Source organism: Schistocerca nitens, chromosome 3, assembly GCF_023898315.1.
Source record: "Schistocerca nitens isolate TAMUIC-IGC-003100 chromosome 3, iqSchNite1.1, whole genome shotgun sequence".
NCBI classification, from domain to species: domain Eukaryota; kingdom Metazoa; phylum Arthropoda; class Insecta; order Orthoptera; family Acrididae; genus Schistocerca; species Schistocerca nitens.
The window spans coordinates 862,319,629-862,347,251 of record NC_064616.1 but is presented as its reverse complement, the minus strand read 5'-3'; the positions used below and the strand labels follow the sequence as shown (position 1 = coordinate 862,347,251).

General features: G+C 40.4%; 1 protein-coding gene across 1 annotated transcript in view; it reads left to right on the top strand.

The window, feature by feature from the left end:
- The window catches only part of LOC126248897 (protein zyg-11 homolog B-like), a 228,465-nt gene that overhangs the window by 75,183 nt on the left and 125,659 nt on the right, over positions 1-27,623 (top strand). Inside the window, exons 2-3 of the mRNA XM_049950367.1 lie at positions 14,927-15,238; positions 23,989-24,183. Coding sequence (XP_049806324.1) covers positions 14,973-15,238; positions 23,989-24,183 — 461 coding nt within the window. The 5' untranslated portion in view covers positions 14,927-14,972. The remainder of the gene's footprint in view (positions 1-14,926; positions 15,239-23,988; positions 24,184-27,623) is intronic.

The window sequence follows — 27,623 nt, the reverse complement described above, 5'->3', positions numbered from 1 at the left end:
AGGAGTAAAGCTTTGTGTCGTACAGTCATCAAGGTTACACGAGTGGGCCTTCGGCTCCGAAAGCCCATATCTACGAGGGCTATCCACAAAGTACATTACGTTTTGGAATTAAAAATAAATAAAGTATTGGAAATTTTTTTTATTATATACAGATGAAAGCCACATTTAAATACTACTTTTCTACATAGTTGCCATTTAAATTAAGGCACTTATCGTAGCGATGGACGAGCTTGGAAATTCCTTCGTCGTAAAATTCGGCCGCCTGCGCCTTCAACCACGTGGTTACCTCTTCTTGAAGCTGTGCGTCGTCATCAAAATGCTGCATAGCCAACCACTTCTTCATTGCTGGGAATAAGTGGAAGTCGCTCGGTGCCAGGTCGGGACTGTACGGCGGATGAGGAAACAACTCCCGCTTAAAAGATTCGAGAACTTCACGAGTGGCATTTGCCGTGTGGGCCCGGGCGTTGTCGTGAATCAGCAAGATCTTTGAGCCCAACTTTCCCCAGCGCTTGTTTTGTATTGCTCTTCTGAGGTTGTGCAGAGTTTGGCAATACCTTTGAGAGTTTATTGTAGTGCCTCTTTCCAGGAAATCCACAAAAATCACACCTTTTCTGTCCCAAAAGACAGTCATTGCATGGTTGAAGGCGCAGGTGGCCGAATTTTACGACGAAGGAATTTCCAAGCTCGTCCATCGCTACGATAAGTGCCTTAATTTAAATGGCAACTATGTAGAAAAGTAGTATTTAAGTGTGGCTTTCATCTGTATATAATAAAAAAAATTTTCAATACTTTATTTATTTTTAATTCCAAAACGTAATGTACTTTGTGGATAGCCCTCGTATGATGATTCGTTGAATGGTTCGCCTGTTGACACTCGGTGATGGCCCGGCATTGAAATCTTGCACTTCTATCACTTTGAACGACTCCCTTCAGTCGTCGTTGATCTCGTTCTTGCAGGGTCTTTTTCCGGTAGCACCGATGTCGGAGATTTGATGTTTTATTGGATTCCTGATATTCATGGTACACTTATGAAATGGTCGTATGGGAAAATCCCCACTTCATCGCTATCTCGGCGATGCTGTGTCCCATTGCTCGTGCGCCGACTATACCACCATGTTCAAACTCACTTAAATCTTGATAACCTGCCATTGTAGCAGCAGTAACCAATCTAACAACTGCGTCAGATACTTGGTCTTACATACGCGTTGCCGACCGCAGCGCTGTATTCTGCCTGTTTACATATCTCTGAATGTGAAGACGCATACCTATATCAGTTTCTTTGGCGCTTCATTGTAGTTTATCTTCGTTTGAAATGTGTGGCGCATCCTCATTAGTCATTTGAAATTTGTGGATCGTCGTCGACTAAACGGTGCTCTCTGCCTCGCTAGAATTGGAAGTGCGAGATGATATAGTATGAAGGTAAAATGAATTTGACGAAGTGTTGAGTAGTTCGTGTTTGTTCTCAGAGTTCTCTCTAAAAACGGCAGTAATTGCATCTTCTTCATCAGACTCAACATCCACTTCTTCAAAATCTGAACTAAAAAGTGTTAGGTCTTGCCCACTTGTCTTGTATAGGGTGCCTAAGGGATGCTGCGTTCTCAAAATGCTATTCAACAATTCAAGCAAATAACATTAGTAGTTTTATTTCTATAAAGCAGATTTAACAATACTTAACTAGGAGATTTACAAGGAGTAGTCGCAAACAATGGGCGACATGCAAACAGTAATATTCTTGGCAATGCAATGTTCCTGCAAGTTTTACACACGTCACTGATAACTAATGGCTGTACTGAGCCGATACTGAGTACTAATGTCCGTATACTGGGCGGCTGACGCTGGCAGTAGCGCGCTTATGTTCACTTCTTGCAGAGGGAGCTCCTGTCGTGGCATGGTCCTTGTCAGCGGGTTATTGACTGACGTCGCGACACCACCTTCTCTGTTCTTTCGTTCTTCCACTTCGTTCCGGTGCTTTTGGTTATGCCAGAACAAAAAGTGTCGTATGAATTTCTGTTATATCCGCTTCCTTCGTCAAATCGAAAATCTGTTTGGAACTCTTGTTTCTGTCTGAAACGAGAATAAAAATAAACACGGAAATAAAAAAGTTAACGTTAAGCAAAAGGCAAAGTTACCGAAAAATTAATGTTGTAAACATATGAGAAATTAACAGTCCTATTTCATTTAGAACATAATTACCAAGTGACAGAAAATAGTGAAAATAACCAAGAGATCTGCACCTCAGATAGTGTACACGTGAATCCAAGCATATAGCTAAGGTAGAATATTGCAAATTTTTAGGTGTGTCCATTGATGAGAGATTAAATTGGAAGAAACACATTGATGATCTGCTGAAACGTTTGAGTTCAGCTACTTATGCAATAAAGGTCATTGCAAATTTTGGTGATAAACATCTTAGTAAATTAGCTTACTACGCCTATTTTCACTCATTGCTTTCATATGGCATCATATTTTGGGGTAATTCATCACTGAGGAATAAAGTATTTATTGCACAAAAGCGTGTAATCAGAATAATAGCTGGAGTCCACCGAAGATCATCCTGCAGACATTTATTTAAGGATCTAGGGATATTCACAGTAGCTGCTCAGTATATATACTCTCTTATGAAATTTGTTATTAACAACCAAACCCAATTCAAAAGTAATAGCAGTGTGCATAACTACAATACTAGGAGAAAGGATGATCTTCACTATTCAAGATTAAATCTAACTTTGGCACAGAAAGGGGTGAATTATACTGGCACTAAAGTCTTTGGTCACTTACCAAATAGTATCAAAAGTCTGACAGATAACCAACAAGTATTTAAGAAGAAATTAAAAGAATTTCTGAATGACAACTCCTTCTACTCCATAGAGGAATTTTTAGATATAAATTAAAAAAAATATTTTAAAAAAATTAAAAAAATAAAAATAAAAAATAAAGAAAAACAAAAAAACACAATAAAATAAAGTTGTTATATAAACTTAAGTATGTTATTAAATTAACCTAATTATGTCATGTATTGGAAAATTCGACTCGTTCCACATCATTACGAAATATCGTATTCATGATCCATGGAACTAGTATTAATCTAATCTAATCTAATCTAATCTCTAATCCAAGACAGAATCAAGACTAGCAACCAGTCATATGACACTACTGTGATGGACAAACCTTTGGCACTACCTAGTGGGAAATGGTCGAATCTCATTCCCCCTCTGGGGTGCAAGTGTACCCCAGGTAACATTCCCGAATTAAAATCATTAATAATTTCTGTACATGTAAGTTACTGTAAAAGAAAACAACTTTCATAAAGTTAATAATTAAATAATAAATATTTACGCTCGTGCTGTACTTAATGGGCTCCCGTCAACAGAAGAGGCCTCGCAGCGTTGTGTTGCGTAATATGGCATAGCAGGTTTTGCTGCTGTTTCTACAGCTCTCCACTATAGCTACTGTACAAATAGTTCTTAAATCAAATGCTGAACAATAAGGTATAATTTCTTTCAGAAAAATATGAAGCTTGATGAAAATTAAGTTAAGTTTAAGTTCTAAAATACCACATAAATATCACCTCAAACTATTGGTATACCTGAGGCAGTGCGCACTTCCTAATAAGTTCCAAAATGCTGCACATAAAAACGGGACTCTTCCAGGGCTCTACCTCGGGTTTTGTCGGTGATAGGTAGGATCGAGTGTTTTGAATAGCCCTTGGACTAGCAACCATTTGTAAACCCAACAGAAGTGCAGTCTTATTGTCACTATCCTACAGTACAGGTTCGAAGTATGAGTATTTCGCACTTCCTCCTGCTTAGGCAAATGAAGAAAATCAGTGGGTTCTTTTTGCATTTGCTATGGTCTATGGTGGGCCTTCGTATGGAGACACCATTAGTTCATGTGCAGTTCTTTAGGAAAAAACAAAAGGAACTGAGAAAGAGAGAGACTGACAGTTAGAAAAGGCAGCAGCAGTGGTGAAGAGAGACCAATGAGAGATAAAAATAGATAGATAGATAGATAGATAGAAGCAGTAGCACTAGGACAGAACAAAGGAGAGACTATGGCTGTGAAACAGGAGATAGCGACAGTTAGAGAGATACTGAGAATAAGTTGGACTGAATAAGTGAGTAAGAATGGATCGATACGAGCAACTTAAAGCGCTGGATACCCCCAATAGGAGTATTTGTCCACTGTACAATCTTACTTTCATTTTGAGTTTTACTTTAGATGGCAGGAAATTGAACCCCCAGAAAAAATGCAAGGTTTTTTGCTGCCCAAACTGAAATGGAGCAACCACCATGGCACACTCGAACCACAGGCCACCAATGCAGCATGTGCAGGATACCCGTGGGCCGTTCAACAAGTGTTCAAAACAGCTCGATGACATGACGAAATAGAACTGTCACACATGCAAATGAATAGAGGCAAAAGCACTTCAGTAAAAAAATTCTGACACTTTCTTTCTCAGCATTGTTGTTTTGGAAAGAAAGCGCTTTACAAGACATGGGACACATCTGAATGAAGGGGCAAATCTTCAGTTAGCTTGAGGATTAGTGTTTCTGAGAAGTGTTTTAGGACTAAATATAAGAAGCATTGTGTGAAGTATTGATGATATCCATACTAAGTATATAGCTATACAGGTATGGTTTAAAATAAACAAAAGTTAAACAAAGCGAACAGCAAATAATAAGCATCTTTGCTGTAATGACATATCACATTTCTTCTTTCTCTTGGCGAGGTTGTCTGTCACCTCTAGTGGCGTAATAGATGAAGAACGATGAATTGACAAGAGGGCTAATCCATTTAGTCTTCTCTGAAACGACGAAACATAATTATCAACTTAATTGAACTGATAGAGCAGCATACATTGTTTATTTTTAGAACCTGTAAATATTAGTAGATGATAATCTAACAATTGTAAAATGACTTAATGTCAGACTATAAACTTCAAAACTTGTCTGTCCTTTTGAATTTCGAAGGTATTTATTGATTCCCTTTAAAGTGGGGAATGACATATCTGCTGTGGCTGTAGTTACAGGATGTGTGACCAATATCTTCAGAAGGTTGTTGATTATTGAGTACATGGCTTCACTGCATAATTGCAGTGCGTCCATTGCAGATGAAGGTCTGGAACCATCTGACACAGATGTAATTCAGCAAGAATGTCTTCAACTTAACATTCCTTATCTTCAAAGTAGAATTCAACTAAGGCCTTGAACTCTTCTCGTTCTTCACTGTCTAAGAGTGCTTCACTTCTTGAAATCGTGAACAACTAAGAAAACCAAGACAGCACTTTTTTTGTGTTCTGTAAACTTTAACTATGTCATAAATCTACAAATGTAATAAATACCATTTCGGGATCACACATCGAGTAAATTGCTCTTTTCTTTTGGATCTTAATCACCCAGGGAACCAAGATTCAAATGTCTAGCTGTTACACATTTCAGTTGTTCTCTCTAAAAAACACCCCAAAGTACTTTTACCATGAGATCTCAGAATTCCCAGTTCTTCTGTAATGTCTTCATCTACCTTACTTTTATGGCTGCTCTCAAACACAGTGTTGCTTTTTTGAAGTCACATTTCCACTCTTAAAGTGTTTTTCCCTAACAGGTCTGTCTTCTGGAGCATTGCTCTTATTTTCATAGAGTTGTTTACATTCAAGCACGCTCGTTACTCTATTTGTTTTTCAGTTGACGCACACAACATCATTTCACCACTCTACTATGGTGCTACAACTATTACATCACTTAAGTTGGCGTCAGTCACAAACATAAGACGTCAGTACAAAGAGCAGCAACATGTACCGATAACAAGTAGGGAGCTAAAGCTCAACTTGGCATCGACAACTTGCAAACATCATGCCTCTTCTCGCTGCAAACAAACTGTGCAATCTAACAGCCATTGTAAGTGTGCAACAATCAAAATTTAATCTCAGATTCATTACAACTAATAACTGCCACATTTCAACTTGATACTTTAAACCAAATTAAAAGAAAAAGAACCTTCATGGCTCGGGAAGAGAGGGGAGGGAGATTGATTGGTTGGTTGATTGATTGATTTGGGGTAGAGGACCAAACAGTGAGATTATCAGTCCCATCGGATTAGGGAAGGTTGGGGAAGGAAGTCGGCCATGCCCTTTCAAAGGAACCATTCAGCATTGGCCTGAAGTGATTTAGGGAAATCACAGAAAACCTAAATCAAGATGGCCAGACGCAGGTTTGAACCACTGTCTTCCTGAATGCGAGTTTAGTTTGCTAACCACTGCGCCATATCCCTCGATAGGGGTGGAGGAGGGGGGGGGGCAGCATGGGGAAGTGGTGTTGGATTCCATTTGCCGTTGTCCCCCGCATATGTGCCTGTGGGGGAAACTACTAGGAATGATCTGAGTGGGTCATTCTTAACTGCAACTTCCCCTGTGCCAATAACTCAATCAACATAGTTTGTACTGTGCAGTGTGTTCAGAAAAGCTGCTTTCCCTGTAACATGTTTCGTGAGGATGGAGCATGCAAGCGGTCACGAGAAATGAAAAACCTAAGGGTTACCAGATCCACAAGTGGGCTGGGACTGATTCATATGGAAAGTCCGCCAAAGGGGCCTCTGTTGGCGTGTGTGAAGGTCTCACCTGCAGCCCTTTATGCCATGCAGTAGATTTGAGACTGCGTAGGACTACATGGGATGGCGTCTGGACTTGCTTAGTGCAAGGGATGAAGTAAAGATAAAAGTTTACATACCTGGGTACAGGTACAGGTCTTGCTGGGACTGAGCACTCCTTCAGAGTAATTCACACATGCTTGGTTAGTGTATGTCATTGGTTTCTGTCTTGACCACAATAAAGGTCAAGTCCATAGCATGCTAATGCATTTGTCTGGTTTCATTGGGATTCCACAGTCAGTAAATTGGCGGAAGAGTTCTTGAAGATTGTGATCTTGTTCACCTGACATAGATGATGCCTCCAAAACATCATCAGAAATTGAGATCTCTTAGCATGTTGTCAATAAATCATTGGAAAATCTGTGCAGCATTGTGGAGTCCATAAAACATATAAGGTTTTTATTTCAATGTATTGGCATTTGGATCGTGCCCATTCAGCCATCTCAATAATGGAGAGATGATATGATATTGTATTGTCAGTTAATGACAATACAAATGTAAGGACAACACAACACCCAATCCTTGAGTGGAGAAAATCTTTGAACTGACTGAGAATTGAAACTGGCTCCCTTCGGTTAGCAGTCTGCCACACCCATATCTGCACAGGCGAGACAACGCCGCTTCTCTACATGGTTGGTGCAGATACCCAACGGGCTGACAATGGCTCGATAATAACAGTCGATGTATGGGAAGCAGTGTCCGAACCCACATAGAGACGAGCATGGGAAGAACACAGTGCTGGTGCCGACGGCTAACAGCTAAGCATCGTTAAAAATATTTGTGGCAAAAGCTTCTAAGAATTATAAAGACCACTTGTAGCTGCTAATCTTTGTTTATTGTGGAATCAAGATACAACCAGTTTCAGGATAAAGAATCATATTTTAAGGTTACATCTACAACACTATACATACGAATTAGAAACCGTTAAGTGAAGAAACTGATACTGCCTTCTATGAAGGAGAGAAAAGTACTCACTTGGCTGGATTATACTAAGCTGTTAAATACTACCTCCCAACATTCTATAAGATACACATCCTGGCATCATCAAATGCAATGGATGTTGAAAGTCCCATCAATAATCATAGGTAAATATGAGTCAATACTGAGGGACATTCTTATTTGAATGTGAAAAATAGGGCAGATAAGTGGGAGAACACAAAACTGTGGCATTAGAATCCCGTAAATATAGTGCAGTAGCAACTTACCCTTGTTGAATTCCTGATAGTATGTAGAAAAACACAATGGAAAAATGCTGGGTAGTGTACTTACTTTTTCAGTTTTTGTACAACTCTCAGTAATTAAAAATTAGAACTGATTAAAATATGAGTTACTAAATTTGGCTTTTGGTCCCAGGAGCAATTAGTTTAAATTAGATTAATGATTACGATTGGCAGGTTTTAGGAAACTAGCTGTTATCCCAATTTACCTAGCAATCGTATTCATTAATTTAATTTAACCTAATTGTTCCTGGGACTGAAATCCAATTTTAATAACTCATATTTTAATCAGTTTTAATTTTTAATTAGTGGGATTTATAGAAAAATGAAAAGTAAACACACTATCCACAATTTTCCCATTGTGTTTAAAGTGTTAGTAATATTACCAGCGACAAACGAAACCTGTTGTTATTGTATAGTTCATCTTCAGTTGTCAATTTCATTTGAAAAACGATTCCCAACCTTCAAAAGTGTTCTAAGTACTATCAGGAATTCAACACTGGTAAGTTTCTACTGCACTATATTTATGGGATTCTAATGCCACAGTTTCATGTTATTCCGCTTATCCGCCCTATTTTTCGGGTCCAAATAAGAATGTCCCTCACTGATGACCTGCAATTATGTAAGATTATTGATGGATCTTTCAACACCCATTGCATTTGATGATGCAAGGAAATGTACCTTATAGAATGCTGGGAAACTGTATTGGTTCACTACTAGTTTTTTCATGTAATATCCTCAAATTCATATGTACTTTATTGTAAATGTAACCTGAAGATTCGATTCGTTACTGCAGAACTGGTTGTGCCTTGATTCTACAATAAACAAGGATTAGCTGCTGCAAGTGGATTCTACAGGTTTTTAGGAGATTTACCAAAAAAATTTTTAAATGTATGTTAACTATGCATATGATAGATAAAGCTCCACTTGCCAACATAGAAAACTTATAACAGCTAAACGCTCAGCACAACACATGACACGATACCCTAGGTGATGCCCGGCGTTCTTGAACTCCAAATAAGCACTGGCCCGCCTGGCCTTCTGCCTCCAATAGTTAAACACCTCTGCCAGTGGGTTGACCCATGGCGGGTTTCTGTACTATCCCACTGCACTACCTATGGCAGCCAGTCTCCCTCCATTGTTATGTCTGCTGGTAGGGATACTAAATATCTCGTGCCCTGAAGAGATCACATAAAGCCAAAAATGACCAGGCTTGGGCCGTGACCTCTGGCGCAGAACTGGAGAAGCTTTGGAGAACCTGGCAGTGGACCAACCACCAAAGGAGGCAATGAGGGGTCCATGGTTGGCAGTCAAGGTGATGCCACCTCTGTCAGTGAGTTGAGGGGGGGGGGGGCGGTAGGAAGGGAGAAGTGGAGGAAGAGGGTGGATCAAAATCCATGGGCTCCACATCAGCAGATGCAGGCTTCCCAGGGACCACTGCTGCAGGCTGTGGAAAGACATTGGAGCACAGGGAGGAGGTAGCTTGGGGAAGCAGCCTGTTGCAAGTGGAAGCCCTCATCCAGAACAGTTTCATGATCCAACCTGCTACACAGCAGACTGCAGCCATGATGTCCAAACAGGGCAAGGACATAGCTAATTTGCATGGCAGGTCAGCTTCTTCCTACCGACTTCCACCACACACAACTGCCAATCTTTGTGGCTCACCACAACAACTGGCAGCCACCCTTGCCACTGGCTGAAGGATTGAGCTCAAACGACAGCCCCAGGAGGAGAATGCAGCAATCCACGGTGCTCTGTGGGACACAATACAGGGTGTAGCAAATTCAGGAAACCCCATGGATGGCATCCATGCAAATGTTCTGCCGGACTGCACCCACTGACTCGTGTCACCTGGTATGTAACCAAACAGATTTACAACACATTATCATGGAAAGCAGCAGACACAGACTTCTTTACTTGGGTCTTAAATGTACACACAAAGTGCTCCCCCTCCGAGTTAGAAGCCAGTGAAACAAAGCAGTTGTCAGATACTGGATACCATTGCAAACGCAAAAGTCCTCAAACTACAGTGACAAATTGGTGACCTTTGTCAAGTACTAGCGTCCTGGGGGACACTCAGTGCCAAAAATAATCAACAATATTTGAACAACTATAGCAGTTGATGATGTGGTGGACAGCTTGGCTATGTGTGGAAAATTGGACACTGCATTGACCACCGACAACCATATGCTGCCCAAAAAGGGGCTGGTGAAATCAGCGAGCACTTTGTCTCAAGGATACTCCAGGACCAGCCTATGAGAGAACTGTGCAGCAGTGCAGCCTGGTTCTGTGCATAAGCCCACTAGAAAACCCCAGATGTTCAGTGTTGCAATCAATTGCCGGTTAGTAGATGTGATGTCATTCCAATGCCTTCATTAAATCATACCACAGTGCGACTTGTGCAGCAACTTGGGTACACAAGGATGTAATGTGGGGAAATGACTACAGGACAGCATTGCTCCCCTGTGGCAAGCATGAGACACCTCCTGGACAACATTGAGCTGATTACATAAGAGGAAAAAGGAATGCCATGTCTGATCTGCACCCAAAATGATGCCCTCTGGCCAACCCAGTTGGAAGACTGAAACGATTTTCCAGCAAAAGGGTCAGCAGCCATGGTGGTCACAACTTCACGCCCCACTAGCAGAAAGTCTAACAGGATTTGCTGTAAGGCATCATCCAGTGTGAACACAAGAGCCTCCTGCCAATGAAACTGTGGATTTGACCCCACCAGTAACCATGATAGCAGATTACCAGTGGCATGCTGAATAGTAGAGTGGTAACAAATGTCATAACATTAGTTACTGAGATAGAGAACACTCTGCTGCAACCTGTGGGTGATCCCATTTGGCGGCTCGGAACAAGTGCTAAATAAGGAAACCAACGGTTTGTCGTCAGTGATGAGGAGGAACCTCGCCCCCATACAGGAAGATGTGGAACTTTTTAATCCCAAAAATAATAGTTATCACCTCCTTTTCTACTTGTCAATAATTACGCTGCACAGTGGAAAGCGTCTCTGATGCGTAAGCAATGGGCTGTTCTGTGACATCTGTGTTGCTATGGGACACAACAGCACCAGTGCTGTACTGGGACACATCGCAGCTCAGGGTTAAGTGTTTGCTTGGCATAAAGGAAGCCAGACAGGAGCAGAGTACAAACACTGCTTGAGAGACTGAAAAGCCCTATGACAATCTGCAGACAAGAGAAATTTATTGCCCTTCTGGCGAAGCCAGTTAAGAGGCTGACAGATGTGCATTTCGTGAGGAATGATCTGAGTGTATTGCATTGAAGGCCATTCTGCAGCAGGTATTGGGAAACAGATTGAAGGTTCCATAAATGTTCCTCTTGTCAAGAGCCCATGACCCTGATGTTATCAGGGTCATTGATGCAACAGGGAGTGTGCAGAATCAGCTGCTCCACATACCATTGGTAAAGTCCCAGCACAGACAAGATTACAAAAAGCAAGTGATGAGACTGGTAAAGCCCAAAGGGGGTGTTGAAGTCTGGGAAAGTCTGAGAAGCTGCATCCAGCGACAATTGCAGGTAAGCGTCGCACAAGTCGATGCAGGAAAAATACTGGCCTCCGACAACTTCACCAACAATTTTGCCTGCCGTGAAATGGGATATGAATCTGCAGCACATTGTGCATTGACTGTCTGTTTAAAATTGCTGCAAAGGCGTACTCTGCCATTAGACTTCTGAATTTCCACCAAAGACATGGCCCACTGACTCAACGAAATAGGGGAAACAATCCAGAATGAGATTTTCACTCTGCAGCGGAGTGTGCGCTGATATGAAACTTCCTGGCAGATTAAAACTGTGTACTGGACCGAGGCTCAAACTTGGGACCTTTGCCTTTCGCAGGCAAGTGCTCTACCAACTGAGAGAGCACTTGCCCGTGAAAGGCAAAGATACTGAGTTCGAGTCTCGGTCTGGCACACAGTTTTAATCTGCCAGGAAGTTTCAGGGGAAACAATATCCTGATCCCACCAGTTCTGCAACTCGGCCTTCACCTTGATGTGCATGGCAAATGGAATGGGGTGGGGATGACAAAATTTGGATACTACCGACGGTTTAAGAGAAACACGTGCTTCTTTTTTTCTGTTTGCCCAAAGTATTCTCAAACCCATTCTTATATTGCACGCAGACCGAGAATTGCCTCCTCAAAAGAATGCGCTGGTTACTATAGGACACAACCTGATGGTGTGGCTGTTACAACTTAAGGCGTGCCAAGAGCTTGTACATTTGTAAGTTAATTAGGCTGACCTTCATTCCCATATCTACCTGAAGTTTGACCAGCTTCCCATCCACTACCAATGTCCACAAAATGTGCCAGCGCAACAGTGGTTTAAACACTGGGGCGTCTGATGACTGACTGATGGCTTATCAACGTCTGATGACTGACTGATGGCTCATCAACTGTCACAAACAATTGCCAAATGACCCATCAACTGACATACCCCACATATTGCCCCTGCATGTGGACAGTCATGACAAACATGCAACAAATGACAATTGGGGCAGGATCGCTGGCCCGGCCAACAAGTGGGAGGAGAATGATCCCAAGAACATGAAAAACCCTGCTGGTGGGAATTACAATTGCTGCAGGCAGTGCTGCTGCACCGGCATCATCAACAGTTGCAACACACAGCAACTTGGGGGGAAATGAGGCCGCCTGGGGTATCCCGTGGGGCACAGCGGTCTGATTAACATGCACAACCAATTGTGCCACCCGCCATTTATCAGAACGGATGTCCCTTGCCGTCGCAGTAAGCTCATGTGATTCTGCAATTTGGGCAACATTAGCTAAAGAAAGTTCAAACACTGTCTGTGCTCTAGTCTGAACCTCATGACCAGGAGCTAACGTGACAATCATGTCTTGAATTAGCTAGTCTACGAAAAGGTAGCACATTTGGAACACTAAAAATTACAGTTGTGCAAGAGGCCCTGCAAATCGGCAATCCAGTCCACAAACAACTTCACAGGACACTTGTCGTGTTGGTTAAACTGCTACTTCGACATCACCACATGGGTTTGATGTCCAGAATACTGCATAAGCAATTGACAAAGCTCATCAATCATCTGGATTGTCTGGGGGTAGATAGTGTAATCACCAGAATGTGATGTATAGGTGGCAAAAACCTCGCTTCCTGCAGTTATCACAGATATTTGGCAAAGGACAAAAAATCTGCAATGATTGGTAGTGTGCTCTAATCTATCATTTTTGTGAGTAAGGAGATAAAACCAATATCAGTAAGATCAGTGAGATTTTCCTGCTACCAGATACAAAATTTCATCAAAAGTATTACTGAAGAGACCTGAAGCACAAACAGAGAATCTAATTGGTGAACACTTGGTAAGATTCAGGAAAGGCAGATCCCAATCAGAACATATCCACAGGGCATGCAGTGGGGTTGCTTGCTTCTTACAACTTTCAGATTTATATATAGGAAAATATCAGCAGTACTTCAAGATTGTAAGTAGGCCATACTATTGTTATATGAGAGTTTTCTGTAGAAAGAGTGTTACAGAATCTAAGAATAAACGTGAATGATTGTTAGTTGAGTCATTGGCTTACAGCTGGACTGCAGTGTATAAAGGACAGTCAAAAAGTTGAAGGCAGTACAGTCCAGAATCAGTATTCCAGTCAGGCAAAATCTCCATCAGTCATCGACCTTTCAAGGCCATTTTTACGGGACCACGCCATAATCATGAAGGGAGACATCAAGACTAGAAGGTGGGTGCTTGAGTGTCTCCCACTTGAGATGACAAAACTTCTATGTTATGTCAGTGTACTCTCATTTGAGTTGGTGTAACTTCTGCGTTATGTCATTTGCAGTATGGGAACATGCATTTTCATGAAGCAGCAGTGTCCCTTGTCACACTAGCTTTTGTCACCTGTAACAATGCACTCAAGGAATGCCATGGAAGAGGCTGGTCTCCCAGAGTGACTGGCATCTCTTGTAGAATCATGACCAGCATGGAACATGGTGTACCATACCACAACAGTGGTTTTTGACAGACATGCTGCCCCATATACATTCTTCATTCTCCGATGGATGTCTGCTGGTGTGTGCACTTCAGCAGCCAAGAAAAGAATAACAGCATGTTGGTCCTGTTTGGATGCATTTGCTAACAATGTCACCATAGGTCATGTTTCTACATTTACCGAACGCACCTCAGAAAGAAATGAATGCCACAATACTCCCTTGTCCACATGTCAGTGCTTATATACCCACATTGGAGTCACACAACGTTGCATATATGCTGCAACAAGCCCTCAGACTGAAACTTTTTGATTGCCCCTTGTAGTAAATGTGGAGCACTCTGCAGAAAGAGGCAAAAATGGGCAAAAAGTTCATTTAAGAGGTCAGCACCACTTGCTCTCCTTCTCTGAAAGTAAGTCTTCATGATCAGCATCTAATATCAGTTTAGTTTTGACTTCCTGAGAAAAATAGGAACTGGAGGTTTCCATTTCCGCTTGTGCAAACAAATGAATTGGGTAGGCTATTTTCAGTGAGGTCATTAAGTTCTTAAATGAAAGTTAAAAGAAATGTAAGAATGTAGAGTTTTGTGGCAGTGCCAGTGGTATGGTGTACCTGTGGCCCATTGGCAGTCATACTACTTGACAATTCCCAAGGAGTGTTTGGTCGAAAGCTCATGGAATTTTAACCACTTGACTTGGCTTGAAGGCTGAGAACATATTCGATGTTTAAAAAAATTTGGGAGTGTGTATTGATAAAAATATTGTAGGGAATTAAATACAATATCCAAAGTCTGTGAAACTGAAAGAACATAAGATCTCCATTTGAGAAGACAAGGGAAAAACGTTTATTCAGTCGCCATGTTACTCTTTATTTTCAGAATTTTATCGAACTTCTCTGATAATGTGTTACACGTTACAGTGACTGAGTTTATGCTACAATATGTTGACTCATTTAGTTCCTAAATTTTCTGTTTTTGTGGAGGGTAATTTAGAATCGAAGTAGCAACTAAGTTAAGCGTACTTTATAAATATCATATGCAGTTTGGTTTATAAACACTACTAATAACTACTTCTTTTTCAGACTGCACGAAGAGTGGCAGGCTGTTGACTTCATCCATACAAACAGTATGTATGATTCACCGAGCTCCCTGCAAGATGTGTGCATTGATTTCATTTGTGAAAATTTGGAAGATTTGTGTGCCAGCCCAAGCAGCACTAAGCCTCCATCATCAGGAACTGAAGTGACAAGTGGGAGCGAATGCTTGACTTTTGCAGATAATGATGTCTACTTTCATTCGGAACTCTCTGAGCAATTGCTGTGTACATTAAGTGAGAGAGGGAAACTCTCTGACAGTACTATATCGCTCTTTGATTCAAAGACAGCAAGATTAAGGTAATGGTTTATTTTGGCTGTTTATACTTACAATGTTATTGCAAGCCCTAGAGGCACAAAAATGATAACTTTTTAATTGAATCCTACAAGTTGACATAATAAATAGACAGTGCAATGGGTACTCAAACATTTGCATCAGTATACAGTCTATCCCCCTCTGACAACATTGCAGACATGTATTCTTGCATGTAAATGATAAGAAAGGTGTCAAATAGCACACAGCAATAGATTGTACCAAGCATCTTGCATCCTTTGTTGCAATTAGGAAATAGTTCTTGTAGGCACTGGGGAATGAGTAAGATTCCACTTCATCATGTCCCATACGTATTCAGTTGCTAAGGATCTGGTGGTCTTGCAGTTGTTGTACACTATGATGAGCACATTTAGCAGCTGTCTGTGGATATGCATTGACTTGCTGAAAATGTGTATTACCTTCCTGTTGAAGAAACTGCAGTAGCACGTAGATAACAGCCTGTGGAATGTAGTGAGCACTGCTTACTTTACCTTACAGAAACACCAAATGTTATTGCTAGTAGTAAATGATGGCTCCCCACTGGGAAATGGGTGTTGTGAGTGAATGCAGTCTGGGATAGGCAGCTCGCCAGATCTACATCATACACGTGTACATCCATCACTCACAAACAAACAGAACCTGCTCTCATCACTGAAGACAACAGAGTGCCATTCCACTCTCCAGTCAGTTCATTCATGACATGACAGTAGCCATGCTTGGCAGTGCTGTGGTGTCAGTGGTAGCCTGTCCAGAGGCACATGTGATCTTATACTTGCTGCAAGCAGATGGTTCCCAATGGTCCAGGATGACACAGCAATTGCAATGTGTGCCTGGATTTCATCCCTGGATGATGTTCAGTTGGCCACTGCTGTTCCCACATTGCATAGATCATGACATGCATCCGTACTACTTGGACATCCAGAACTGTGTCTACAGCTGTGAGAATGTACCACAGGCCACTGTTGAAAGCAGTGATGAACTACTGGTATATTGTGCCCAAAAAGTTCAGCATTCTGTCGATATATCCATCCAGCTTCCCACAGACCCTGTTGGAATGGCTGAAGCTGTTCAACAAGAGTACATACTCGGCGAATGGACATGGTTGTACTTTAGAATGAATGCTGCAAACACTGTTCACCTCTAAACTCAGCACAGTTACTGCCTGCAAAGTCAAAACAGAGGGAATACGGAGAGGCCACCTGAGCCATCTGATAGCCGATGACCATGAAAAATTAATCATTAATACTGCAACTCGTCAGTATGCAATACTATATCGTTGATGTCACTGAACACTGTCCTTGAGCTTGTTGCATTTTCTTTTTCCAGCAGTATATGTTGAATAATTGTGATGGTAAGAACAATCATATAGTGATCACATTAAAGAAAACTCTGATTTAGTCTTAAGTAGCATGTAATGCATTGGGAGTAAAAACGTTTAGAATGTGTGGATGATGATAAGAAATTCATGCATTACATTCATATGACTACTGGGATATTGATTTAACTCGTAATGCATTCTCTTCTCTAACAATGCCTTTCATTGTCGAGAGTCTCAGATCTTGCTTCATTTGAGAGATATGTAAGCCTGGGCTTGTTTTGTAGTGCCTTCCGCAGCCAGGGAAAAAGCAGCTTATTTCATAAATTCACGGTTTAAACTCCTTTACGAAACCATGTATCGCAGTAACTAAACTACTTTGGGAATTTTAATCCTGAGTTTTACCCCTGCACCACATTGTTCACTGAAAATATGTTTGCCTACTAAAAACTGTTCCTTATGTAAATCATTAAAGATTTTGCATACCAGCATTGTTGTACATAACACTGAACAAGAAAGTTAATAACTGATCTTCAAACTCCTTCACCAAATGAAGCTGTGTAGTGATTCAGTGGACTCATATTCTGTAGAAGTACAGGTTCTCTTAAATCATAACGTGAATGCTGATAGAGTTCCTTTCATAAGGCTATGGATGACATCTTTGCCCATCCTTTTCCAAATCAGCTTGTTTTCTGTCTCAAATGAACTCATTGCTGACAACACATTGAACCTACATCCTTTTTTCAACTCCTTTGTTGCAAGAAATAGTAGATTTATCTTTTGTATGCAACATGTTTCACAATCTTAACCTTTAATGAGAGTCACACAGATTTATAGTGTATAAAATATCACATCATCACACCACCTATTCAATTTTTTCACTGAAAGTAACTATATAACTTTGTAGTCTCCTCCTACAAAGTTAACAAGTTAGGTGACACATCAGTTAAGCCACTGGACACTCATTCTGGATATCATTTTGAAAGAGTGCAGTTCAGATGCCTGTTCAGATCTCCAGATTATATCGTCAGTGGCTTCCTTAAATAATTTAAGGTGAATGTTGGGATGATTTCTTCAAAATGGATGGAGCAGATCTCATTCTCTCTTAACGTGGCTTCCATCTCTAATGATCTCATTGTAAGCGTGACAGTAAACGTGTAATCCCTCCTAGAAATATGAATGGAACTCCTCACTCTTGATTTCAGTTGTGGTAATCTAAATGAACAGATTTACAGCTACGTACATAATCTGCAAACCACCATATGGTGCATGCCACAGGGTACATTGTATCAGTACTAGCTGTTCCCATTCCTGTTCCACTCGCAAATGGAGTGTGGAAATAATGGCTGTTTATACACCTCTGAATGAACCCTTATTTCTTTCATCTTCTCTCTGTGACTCTTAACTCTTACACAAAATGAACATTAGTGACAGTAGAACCAATCTGCAGTCAGCTGCAAATGCTGGTTCTTTAAATTTTCTCAGTTATATTTTGTGATAAGAATGTTGTTTTCCCGCAGGGATTCCTATTTGAGTTCAAGAAGCATGTCTGTAATAGTCGTGTGTCAGTCAAACCTACCAGTAACAAATCTAGCAGCACACTTCTGAATTGTTTTGACATCTTCCTTTAATCCAACCTGATGTGGAGCCTAAACACTCAAGCAGCACTTGAGAATGGGCCGCACTAATGTTCTACACACTGTCTCCTTTATAGATGAGCTACACTTTCCTAGGATTCTCCCAATAAACTGAAACTGGCCATTCACCTTGCCTACTACTGGTCTTATGTGCTTTTTCCATCTCATAACATTTTGCAATATTATCCCTCGATGTTTGATCAACATTACTGTATCAAGTAACCCACCACTAATACTGTATTTAAACATTGCAAATGTATTTTTCCTGCTAATCAGCATTGCCTTAGATTTTTCTACATTTAAAGCAAGCTGCCACTCATGACATTACAAAGAAAACACATTTCCATCATCCTGTATCCTCCAAATCACTCAACAATGACACTTTCCCTAACACTACAACATCATCAGCAAATAGCCACATATTGCTGCTCACACTGTCCATCAGATCACTAATGTATTTACAGAACAAGAGCTGTCCTCTCACACTTCCTGGAGCACTCGTGACAATATCTTTGTCTCAGATGAACACTCGTCGTCCAGGCAATGTAACGGGTTCTATCACTTGAAGCCTCATACCTCGATGCCTATTTTCTATGCTTGGATCTTCATTAACAGTCTGCTGTGTGACACAGTGTCAAATGCTTTCTAAAAATGTAGGAATATGGAATCTGCTTGTTGTCCTTCATCCATGGTAAGAAGGGTATCATGGGACAGAAGGGCAAACATAGTTTTACTTTAGTGATGCTTTCTAAATTCATGCTTATTTGGAATATACTCAAGAACTCTGCAGGAAACCAATGTTAAGGATATTGGTCTGTAATTTTGTGTATCCATTCTTTTACCATTCTTATATACAGGAGTCACCTGTGCTTTTTTCAATTGCTTGGGGCTTTGCACTTGGTGAGAGATTCATGACAAATGCAAGCTGAGTAAGGAGTCAGTGACAGTGAGGACACTCTATAAAACCAAATGGGGATTCCATCCAGGCCTAGTGACTTATTTGTTTTCAACTCTTTCAATTGCTTCTTAATGTCAAGTTCTATGTTCTCCGTAAGGGAGTTGTGCAACAGTCAAATGATGGTATGTCTCTATGATACTCTTGCATGAAATTGATTGAAACCAGAACATAGGCAGTGAGATGTGTCAGGATAACTGTTGTTGAGAGTGTTGTTCACAAAAGCAAACATCTATGTTAGAGTCCTGATCCAACAAAAAGTTTTAACCCTTTGTGCCCCCCCCTCCCCCTCTTGAAAATAATTTTAATCTAATCAGTTACTTTACACTTTAAAATTTTGAAGAAAAGTGTTTATTGTTGAAATGAATTTTTCTACCAGAGTCCAGAAATGTTTTAAAATTTTCAGTTAAATTTAACACAAAAATTTAAGTCTTAAGAGTAGATGCCGCTTTCTCCAGTGAACATCAGATTCAGTATTTTCAGGTTCATACTTACACATCAATATTTCTTTTAGAAGTATGTTGTGAGTTAAAGTCAACAAAAATTACTGAAATTTGAATTTATTCCGTTTTGTTGTGGGCATAAAGTACCCAACCATTGTTAGTACCCATTATTAAAAGTGCATTGATATTGCTAAGAGTGTACTAAGAGATAGTTTCAGGTTCTGGACCCAACTTTAAAAAGTATGTTGTTAGAGTAAGTCAACAACTTTAATGAATTTCTTAATTTTTTTAGGGTGGACGTTAAGTATTCCTCCTCCCCCATACCACGGTAATGGGTGATGTGGAAAATGCGTTGGTGTTGCTAGGGTTAATGTCAGAAAATTTCAATATAAAAATGCTTCATATGTAAGTCATGAGTTTATGAGTGAGTAATTATATATATTCGACAGCTTACCTCATATATTTATTTTTTAATATTTCTGTCTTTGTGTGCACCCAGTGGTATATATTGTATATTAAATAGGATTGAAGTAATGGAGTAAGTGCCTGGTATTGTGTAGGAATCCTTGTGATCTAATAATATGTAATAGCTCAATATTGCATTGACACAAAAAGTGGATAGGAAAAGAGTTGACTCACAGTATTTTTGTAGTATTCACTGCATTCTGGTGTATTTGTTTGAGAATTTTGGATGAACAAGTCAGACAAATATGTATTTGAATTTCTCTAGAAATCCCATCAAATCAAAGTTTGACAGTACCTGCCCTTTGAATGAACGTGTTATACTGTCTATAATATCCCATAATTTTGAAGTTTTGTCTGCTGAAAAGTAGAAGGAGGTAACGAAAATTTTCTACAGTCTTTCATCCTTATCACCATTTACTGCCTTAGGTAGGAAGATAAGCATTTCCTGTGAGGGAACATCCCATACATGCACAGAACTGCTGACAACATCCACACTACTAGACAGGTTGTCAGTCAACAAGTTGTTCAGCCTACACATATTGCTTGTAGTGTTAAGTAGTTTATTGCCACCTAAAAGTAAAATAAATTTTGCTGTCTAAAATTTGTGCTAATCAGAGTCATGATCTCCATTAAACAACTGTCTCTTTTAGAACTAAGAAATCTTTTGATACTTATAAAAGATGCTGCAGTGTTAAAATACAGGACTTATCACCATGAGGGCTAGAGAGACATACACATAACCAGTACAGGCTATGATTATTCATGTTTAAAATACTACTAACTAGTACTGTACAGAAAATTCTAGTTGGGAATTACAAATTATTTAAGAATAGACAGACGACTCACCAAAAGGCAGGAGCACTGTATCATCGGCAGATACACAAGTGAAAGGTACAGAGCTTTGCTTTACTAGCTTTCAGAATGAAAGTCCTTTCTCAAGCTGTAGGAGAAACGCGCGCATGCACACCCTGTCTCCCTACATTGTGCTCAATTGACTGCCAGCCTGGCCACCCACGACAGATGTATCTGCAGTGGTGATAGCTCCTTCACCAGTATGCTCGAGGCCTTACAAAGTCCTTCTCAGACACGCAATACCCCCCAGACCTAATACACAAACAGATCTCCCATGTCATATCCCCACACACACCTAATTCTCACATTCATCCCAAGAACCAACCACAAAAAAGCCCCCCCCCCCTTTTTCACCCAATAGCACCCAGGGCTGGAACAACTGAATAACGTCATTCGTCAGGGCTTTGTCAGGGCCATGCCCTGAAATGAGGGACACCTACCCAAGGTACTTCCATTCCCTCCAAAAGTGGTGTTCTGCCACACACTCACCCAACCCCCACAACATCCTAGTCCATCCTTATTCCACTCCCACCCCCAATCCCCTGCCACAGAGATCATACCCTTTCTGCATAACCCAGATGCAAGACCTGCCCTACCCACCCATCCAGCACCCCCTACTCCAGACCCGTCACAGCCTTATCCTACCCCATCAGAGGCCAGGCCACCTGTGAAAGCAGCCATGTTATATACCAGCTCAGCTGTAACCACTGCACAGCATTTTGCATTGGTATGACAACCAACCAGCTGTCAACCAGAGAGAATGGCCACTGTCAAACTGTTGCCAAAAACAAGATGGACCACCCAGTGACACAACATGCAGCAGAGCATTATGTGCAAGATTTCAGTTGCTGCTCCACAGCCCATGCCATCTGGATCCTCCCCACCACCATCAGTTTTTCTGAACTGCGCAGATGGGAGTTACCCTTATTATACATCCTTTGCTCCCGTAACCTCCCTAATGTAATTCGCTGTCCCCCCCACCCCCCACACTAGTGTGTGTGTGTGTGTGTGTGTGTGTGTGTGTGTGTGTGTGTGTGACCCCCACTTAATACAAGCCAGCTAGTTGTGTGCAGTCATCTCATTCCATAGTCTGTGAAATCACATGCTCAGCTGTCTGCCACCTGTCCCCTCTACCTGCACCCCTAGCTAGCCCACAGACAGTTCCTCACTCTCCCACAAGCCGCTAAACGCTTCCCCCCCAACCCCCTCCCTGCCTCCTGCCTCTCTCAATCCCTCACCCACCCTGCCCTGCATCCCCTTCTCACCCCAGTACACTCACCGTGGGCCAGGAAAGAGCTGGCAGTCGAATTAGCACAACATAGGGAGACAGGCGTGTGTGTGTGTGTGTGTGTGTGTGTGTGTGTGTGTGTGTGTGTCCTACCACTTGAAAAAGGAATTTCATTCTGAAAGCTAGCAAAGCAAAGCTCTATACCATTTGTTTGTGTATCTGTCAACAATGCAACACTTTTGCCTTTCGGTGAATCGTCTCTTTATTCATAAATAATTCGATACTACTAACTGGGTCATTCTGGGAATAGATCCTGTAAGAAAACCATTGATGAATAATCTGTTAATTCTTGTAAATTACAAACAGGAACTTGAGCAGGATGATTCAGTCATGCCCTTCACTGTCACAATGGTAAACAATAATTTCACATGAAATGTTGCCATTAAGTTGATGGGCTCTTTATGAGCACAAAGGCATGCACAGATCTTAAAAATATGTCATTGTGAGGGCTACTAGGTGTCTTAGTTTATTCATTAGATATTTTACTATTAAGTATTTAGGCAAATTTATCCTGTTAACTCTGAGACTTAATGCGTAGGCTTTCTTGTATAGCTTGGAACTCCATATGTCATTATTGCCATCAGTATTTTAGAAATGACTCTTCTCACTCTGTTCTGAGTTCCTTAATTAGAACCTGCATTTGTCTGATTATCTTAGCCATAGAATACCACCTGAGTCCTAATTATATGGAATTACTGGTAAATTGTAAATGAACTAGGTGCAGGCTGTTCCTAAGTGCTGATAGAGCACGTAACTTTTGCTTGTAGTGACTTAGCATGTGGTTCATTCATATGTTATGAATCTGTATGGGGAGGTAGTGTATTACAGCATGCAGTAGCTAGAAGCAGTAAGGAGGAAAAAAGATAAAATGTTGAATGACCTTGAATTTCTGAATAGGAATGAGAGTAGTGATATAATATCAGTATTTGCATTGATAATTATGAGTATCAAATCTAACAAAGGATCTTTGTTTCCACTTGTCCCCACAGCTGGATCCCTCTCATCCTGGGTTCTGAGTGGCCTGCCTAACCTTTTGTAACCACCCCAAACTATCAATCTCTTATCTCTTAGGAAAGAACTAGTAGTTCTGAAAGTTAGGAAAGTTTTTTGTAATTTGTGTGTGTGTGTGTGTGTGTGTGTGTGTGTGTGTGTGTGTGTGTGTGTGTGTGTGTGAGCATTACTAAGAATTTCAGCTCCTGTTGCTTTGTACTTATAAAATTTTCTCAAGTGAACTTTCCTTTTGATATAGAACTTCTGTCTGTGGGAAAACTTTGATTCTGTATGTTACTGAATACAACATCTCTGCAGCAAAGTCAGTGATAACAACAGGATGAATTTCAACCTGTTACTGGCCATAAAACTGATGGCGCTGAAAAGAGTGACATTCAGTCGCATACTTGAAACTTGGTGCATTTTGTGAAGCTCTTGAAGAGCTGATCCATCTCACACACAGGTGCAGTGGTAGCTTTGATGTAAAATCATTACACACCAATGTACCAGTGCAAACATTGTAAATATTTTAGAGGAATGTGTTGTGCTGAACAGATGGCCTATTGCAAAATTATTTGACTGTGAAATTTGTGGTTCCATTTTACATAAGAAGACGCTTGGGTTATAAGCTACTCACTGTCACCACTAACAGCAAACCCAGTTATGGAGGCTTTTTAAGAGATAGCTCTGCTCATGTCATCTCCACCTGTGCACTAAATGCTGTTTGCGTTATGTGGACAAAATGTTTCATTATTGGGCCAGTGTTTGTAAACTAATTGTCTTTTCTTCCAGGCATGTGAGAATTAAAAATGCAAGTTCTTTATCAACAAAAGGCTTACGTGTTTTAAAAACACATAAAATATCTTGTTTGGAAGCTGTTAGTTTGAAAGTAACAGTGAATGAACTTATTGGCTGCCTGGGAGAATGGACGTTGCAGAATTTGAGATCTCTAAATGTTGCAAGAAGTAGCTTCATAAATGGCTCAAAGTGAGTACTCTGCAGTGGTATTCTGATACTTGTTTATTTCCAGAAAATAGCCATTGTTAAATGTCTATTTGTTACATTACATCTTGGAGCCTTGAGCAAGATTGACATTGCCTAGAAACAACTTGTGAGGAACAGCTAATTTTATTTGATGTCTGTTATGATTACCCTGAATATTTAGTGAAATAAATAAATAAATTTTACTAGATGCAAATTTGCAGGAAATGTTCAATGGGTAGCAGTTGTTCTTACAGGCACTACAATAAACTGTTGTTTTGCAGCCAAACACTAATTTTTTGTATATTGTTTGTACAACATATTGTGAAATATTTCTGAATTTTTAAACAGTTGACTGACTAAGGACCCAATGTATTGCAGTAACAATGTGATTCATACAATGAGGAAATGGTGTGTGTATCAAAATTATTTTCTGTATAATTTTTTTATAGGAATTTGTAGTATTTTCATTAGTGCATTAGCAAGAAGATGCTGTAAACATTTCTTCAGTTTTACGTGCTTAATGTTCCTGAGCACTCAAAACCTACAATAAATCAAATGGACACAAAGCCGTCATTAAAAATTGCACTTAACGGTGAGAATCATTTGTCAAAATAGGTAAGAAAAATAAAATACTAGCAGGCTACTTAAAAGAACTATGCAGCCATCCACCAGAAGAAGAATTTCATTTTGATAATGTAATCCAAATATAAGAAGATATAGAGCCACCAGCAATAGAGGAAATCAGAGAAATCATAAAACAACTTAAAAATAACAAAGCATCAGGAGAATACAGTGAACAGTAGTTGTTGAGTTGTAGAACATTATGCTGTGTCTAACAGAAATCATTAATAACATCTTACTATCAGAATGGATGTCAGCATTAACCTATCCACTATATACAAATGGGAAAAAAAACTGATCTTAATAATTACAGACGAATGTCCCTCTTGCCACAGATATGTAAGATCTGGTGCATGACACCTTTAAAGAGAGCTGAAGGAATATGTGACCCACAACCAGCAGAATGTGAAACAGGATTTAACAAAGGGAGGTCTTGTGCAGAGCAAATACATACTAGGTTTAAAGAACATAATAAAAATTAGGAAAATCAGAAACTTGAAATATGTGATAGCCTTTGTAGATTTTAAAAAGACATATCAATCAATTGATGGAAATGCACAATAAAGGAATTTGGACTTGACATTAAATCAACAGAAATAATAAGGAACTTGAAGAAACACATCAAAAGTAAAACTTATGAGGGTACTGTCAAAACCTTTTGAAATAAAATCAGGAGTAATACAGGAAGATGGTTTATCACCTCTGCTTTTCAACTGCGTATTAGAGAAGGTAGTGAGGGAATGGAGAAAATCCATCTCTGAGAGTATTCAAGTAGGAAAAAAACCTGAATAAAATCACCATAGACTGTCTAGCTTTTGCAGATGACATGGCATTAATTACTGACTTACTGGATAATGCCAAAGAACAAATCACAGAAACAAGCAGACAAAATAACACTAAAAATATTATTTGAAAAAAAAAAAAAAACACTTCTTGACAAGTATCAGTGATGCCTTAAAATTCATAACAACACAATATCTAAAACAAACTGTTTTAAATATGTAGGAGAATGGATAACAAGTAACAAGCAATACAAAAGAAAAGATAGCTATAGAAAATAGTGTGTATGGAATGGGAAGGGCATTACATATGACAAAACACACACATGGTTTGTGTGTTCCTGACTGGAAATGGAGGGAAAAAGGTTGTATAAACATGTGTCCGGAAATGCATCGTTGTTATGGTAGATGGCACTGACGAATGAACATTCCTCTGACCATGTACTGCGTGTTCCTTGTGTGTTGCAGGCTGTGTGATTGACACAGTATACTGTAAGCAGCAGAATGGTCCAGTATTCATGTCGGGAACAAGCCAACATGGTGTTTGTGTATGGCCAAGAAGATGGAAACGGTCGAGAGGAAGCACGGCTGTACCAAAACAAGTACCCTCACAGGCACCAACCACATCATACAACATTTCAAGCCCTTTTTGGGCATTTGTTTGATCATGGGTCCATTCAGACAGACGAATGTGCAAGGAGGTGGCGGACTGTGCATACACCATATTTGGAGGACTGGTTCTACAGGATATTGGGATAAACCCTAGTATGAGCTCCAGCCAAGTGGCCCACCAACATGGTGTAAGCCAAAGCACGGATATGTGTATCGTCCATGATGGCCCTTTCTATTCCTATCACCGTCACCAAGTGCAAGGATTTTCTTCTATGGCAAGGATTTTGTCGATGGTTTTTCCACCAGAGCATCACAATTGTGGGATTTCTGACATCATTCCTAGTCCTCTTTACATATGACACAACCTTTACCAGAACTGGTATCATCAATCTGCATAATCATCATCTGTGGATGACAGACAATCCTCAGGGAATGGGTGAGGCATCCCATCAGCATAGGTTCAGCATCAGTGTACAGGCAGGGACTCTTGGTGGCCACATAATTAGACCAGTTATTATTCCACAACACCTTGATGGAGGAACGTACCAGGCTTCCTGTGGAATACGCTGCCTGGACTGCTTGAAAAAGTGCCTTTGGCAATACGACAGGTTATGTGGTTTTTGCATGCTGGAGCACCACACCAGTTCTGCATTACAGTTCGCCGACTCCTCAACATCTTCCCTGGGTGTTGGATAGGATGCAGAGGTCCTGTAACATGGCCACAAGATCACCAGACTTAAACCCCTGGATTTTTACCTCTGGGGGCATCAAAAAGCATTGTGTATGCTAAACCAGTTCCTGATGTGCAGACCTTTCAACAGCGTGTTTATGACGCCTGTGACGCTATTTAGAGAGAGGTCAGAACATGCAAAAGAGTGTGTCAGTCCACAATGTGACGCGAGAATGTGTGCATTGCATCCCATGGAGGCCACTTTGAATATCTATTGTGACATGGATGCGATGCAGCTATGTACTCTGTTCTTGGATGATTTGTTGTCATTGCACACACACCGTGCATTTCCGCACACATGTGCGTATGATCTTTTTCCTCCATTTCCACTCAGGAATCCATCCCTGCAGTATGTCGGTTTTATTAATTTTCACCCTGTATAACAAAAAAGTCATTGTCCTGGAACACAGAAATGAGACACTATCAAGCAGTGCTGAGGCATGGAACACTGTGTGCAGCAAAAACACCACTTAAACTAACAAGACTGGGGATCCTGAAAAGTTGAAAGAAGAATTATAAGGAAAATACAGGGACTAGAAGTAATGGTAATATTGAATACAAATTAAGATCAAACAGAAAGCTGTATTTAAAAATGGGAAAGCTAACTGATGTAATGAGGAAAAGAAGACTACAGTTTTATGAAAATACGTACTGGATGGATACTAACTGACTAATCAAGCAGACTTTCAACTTATTAAACA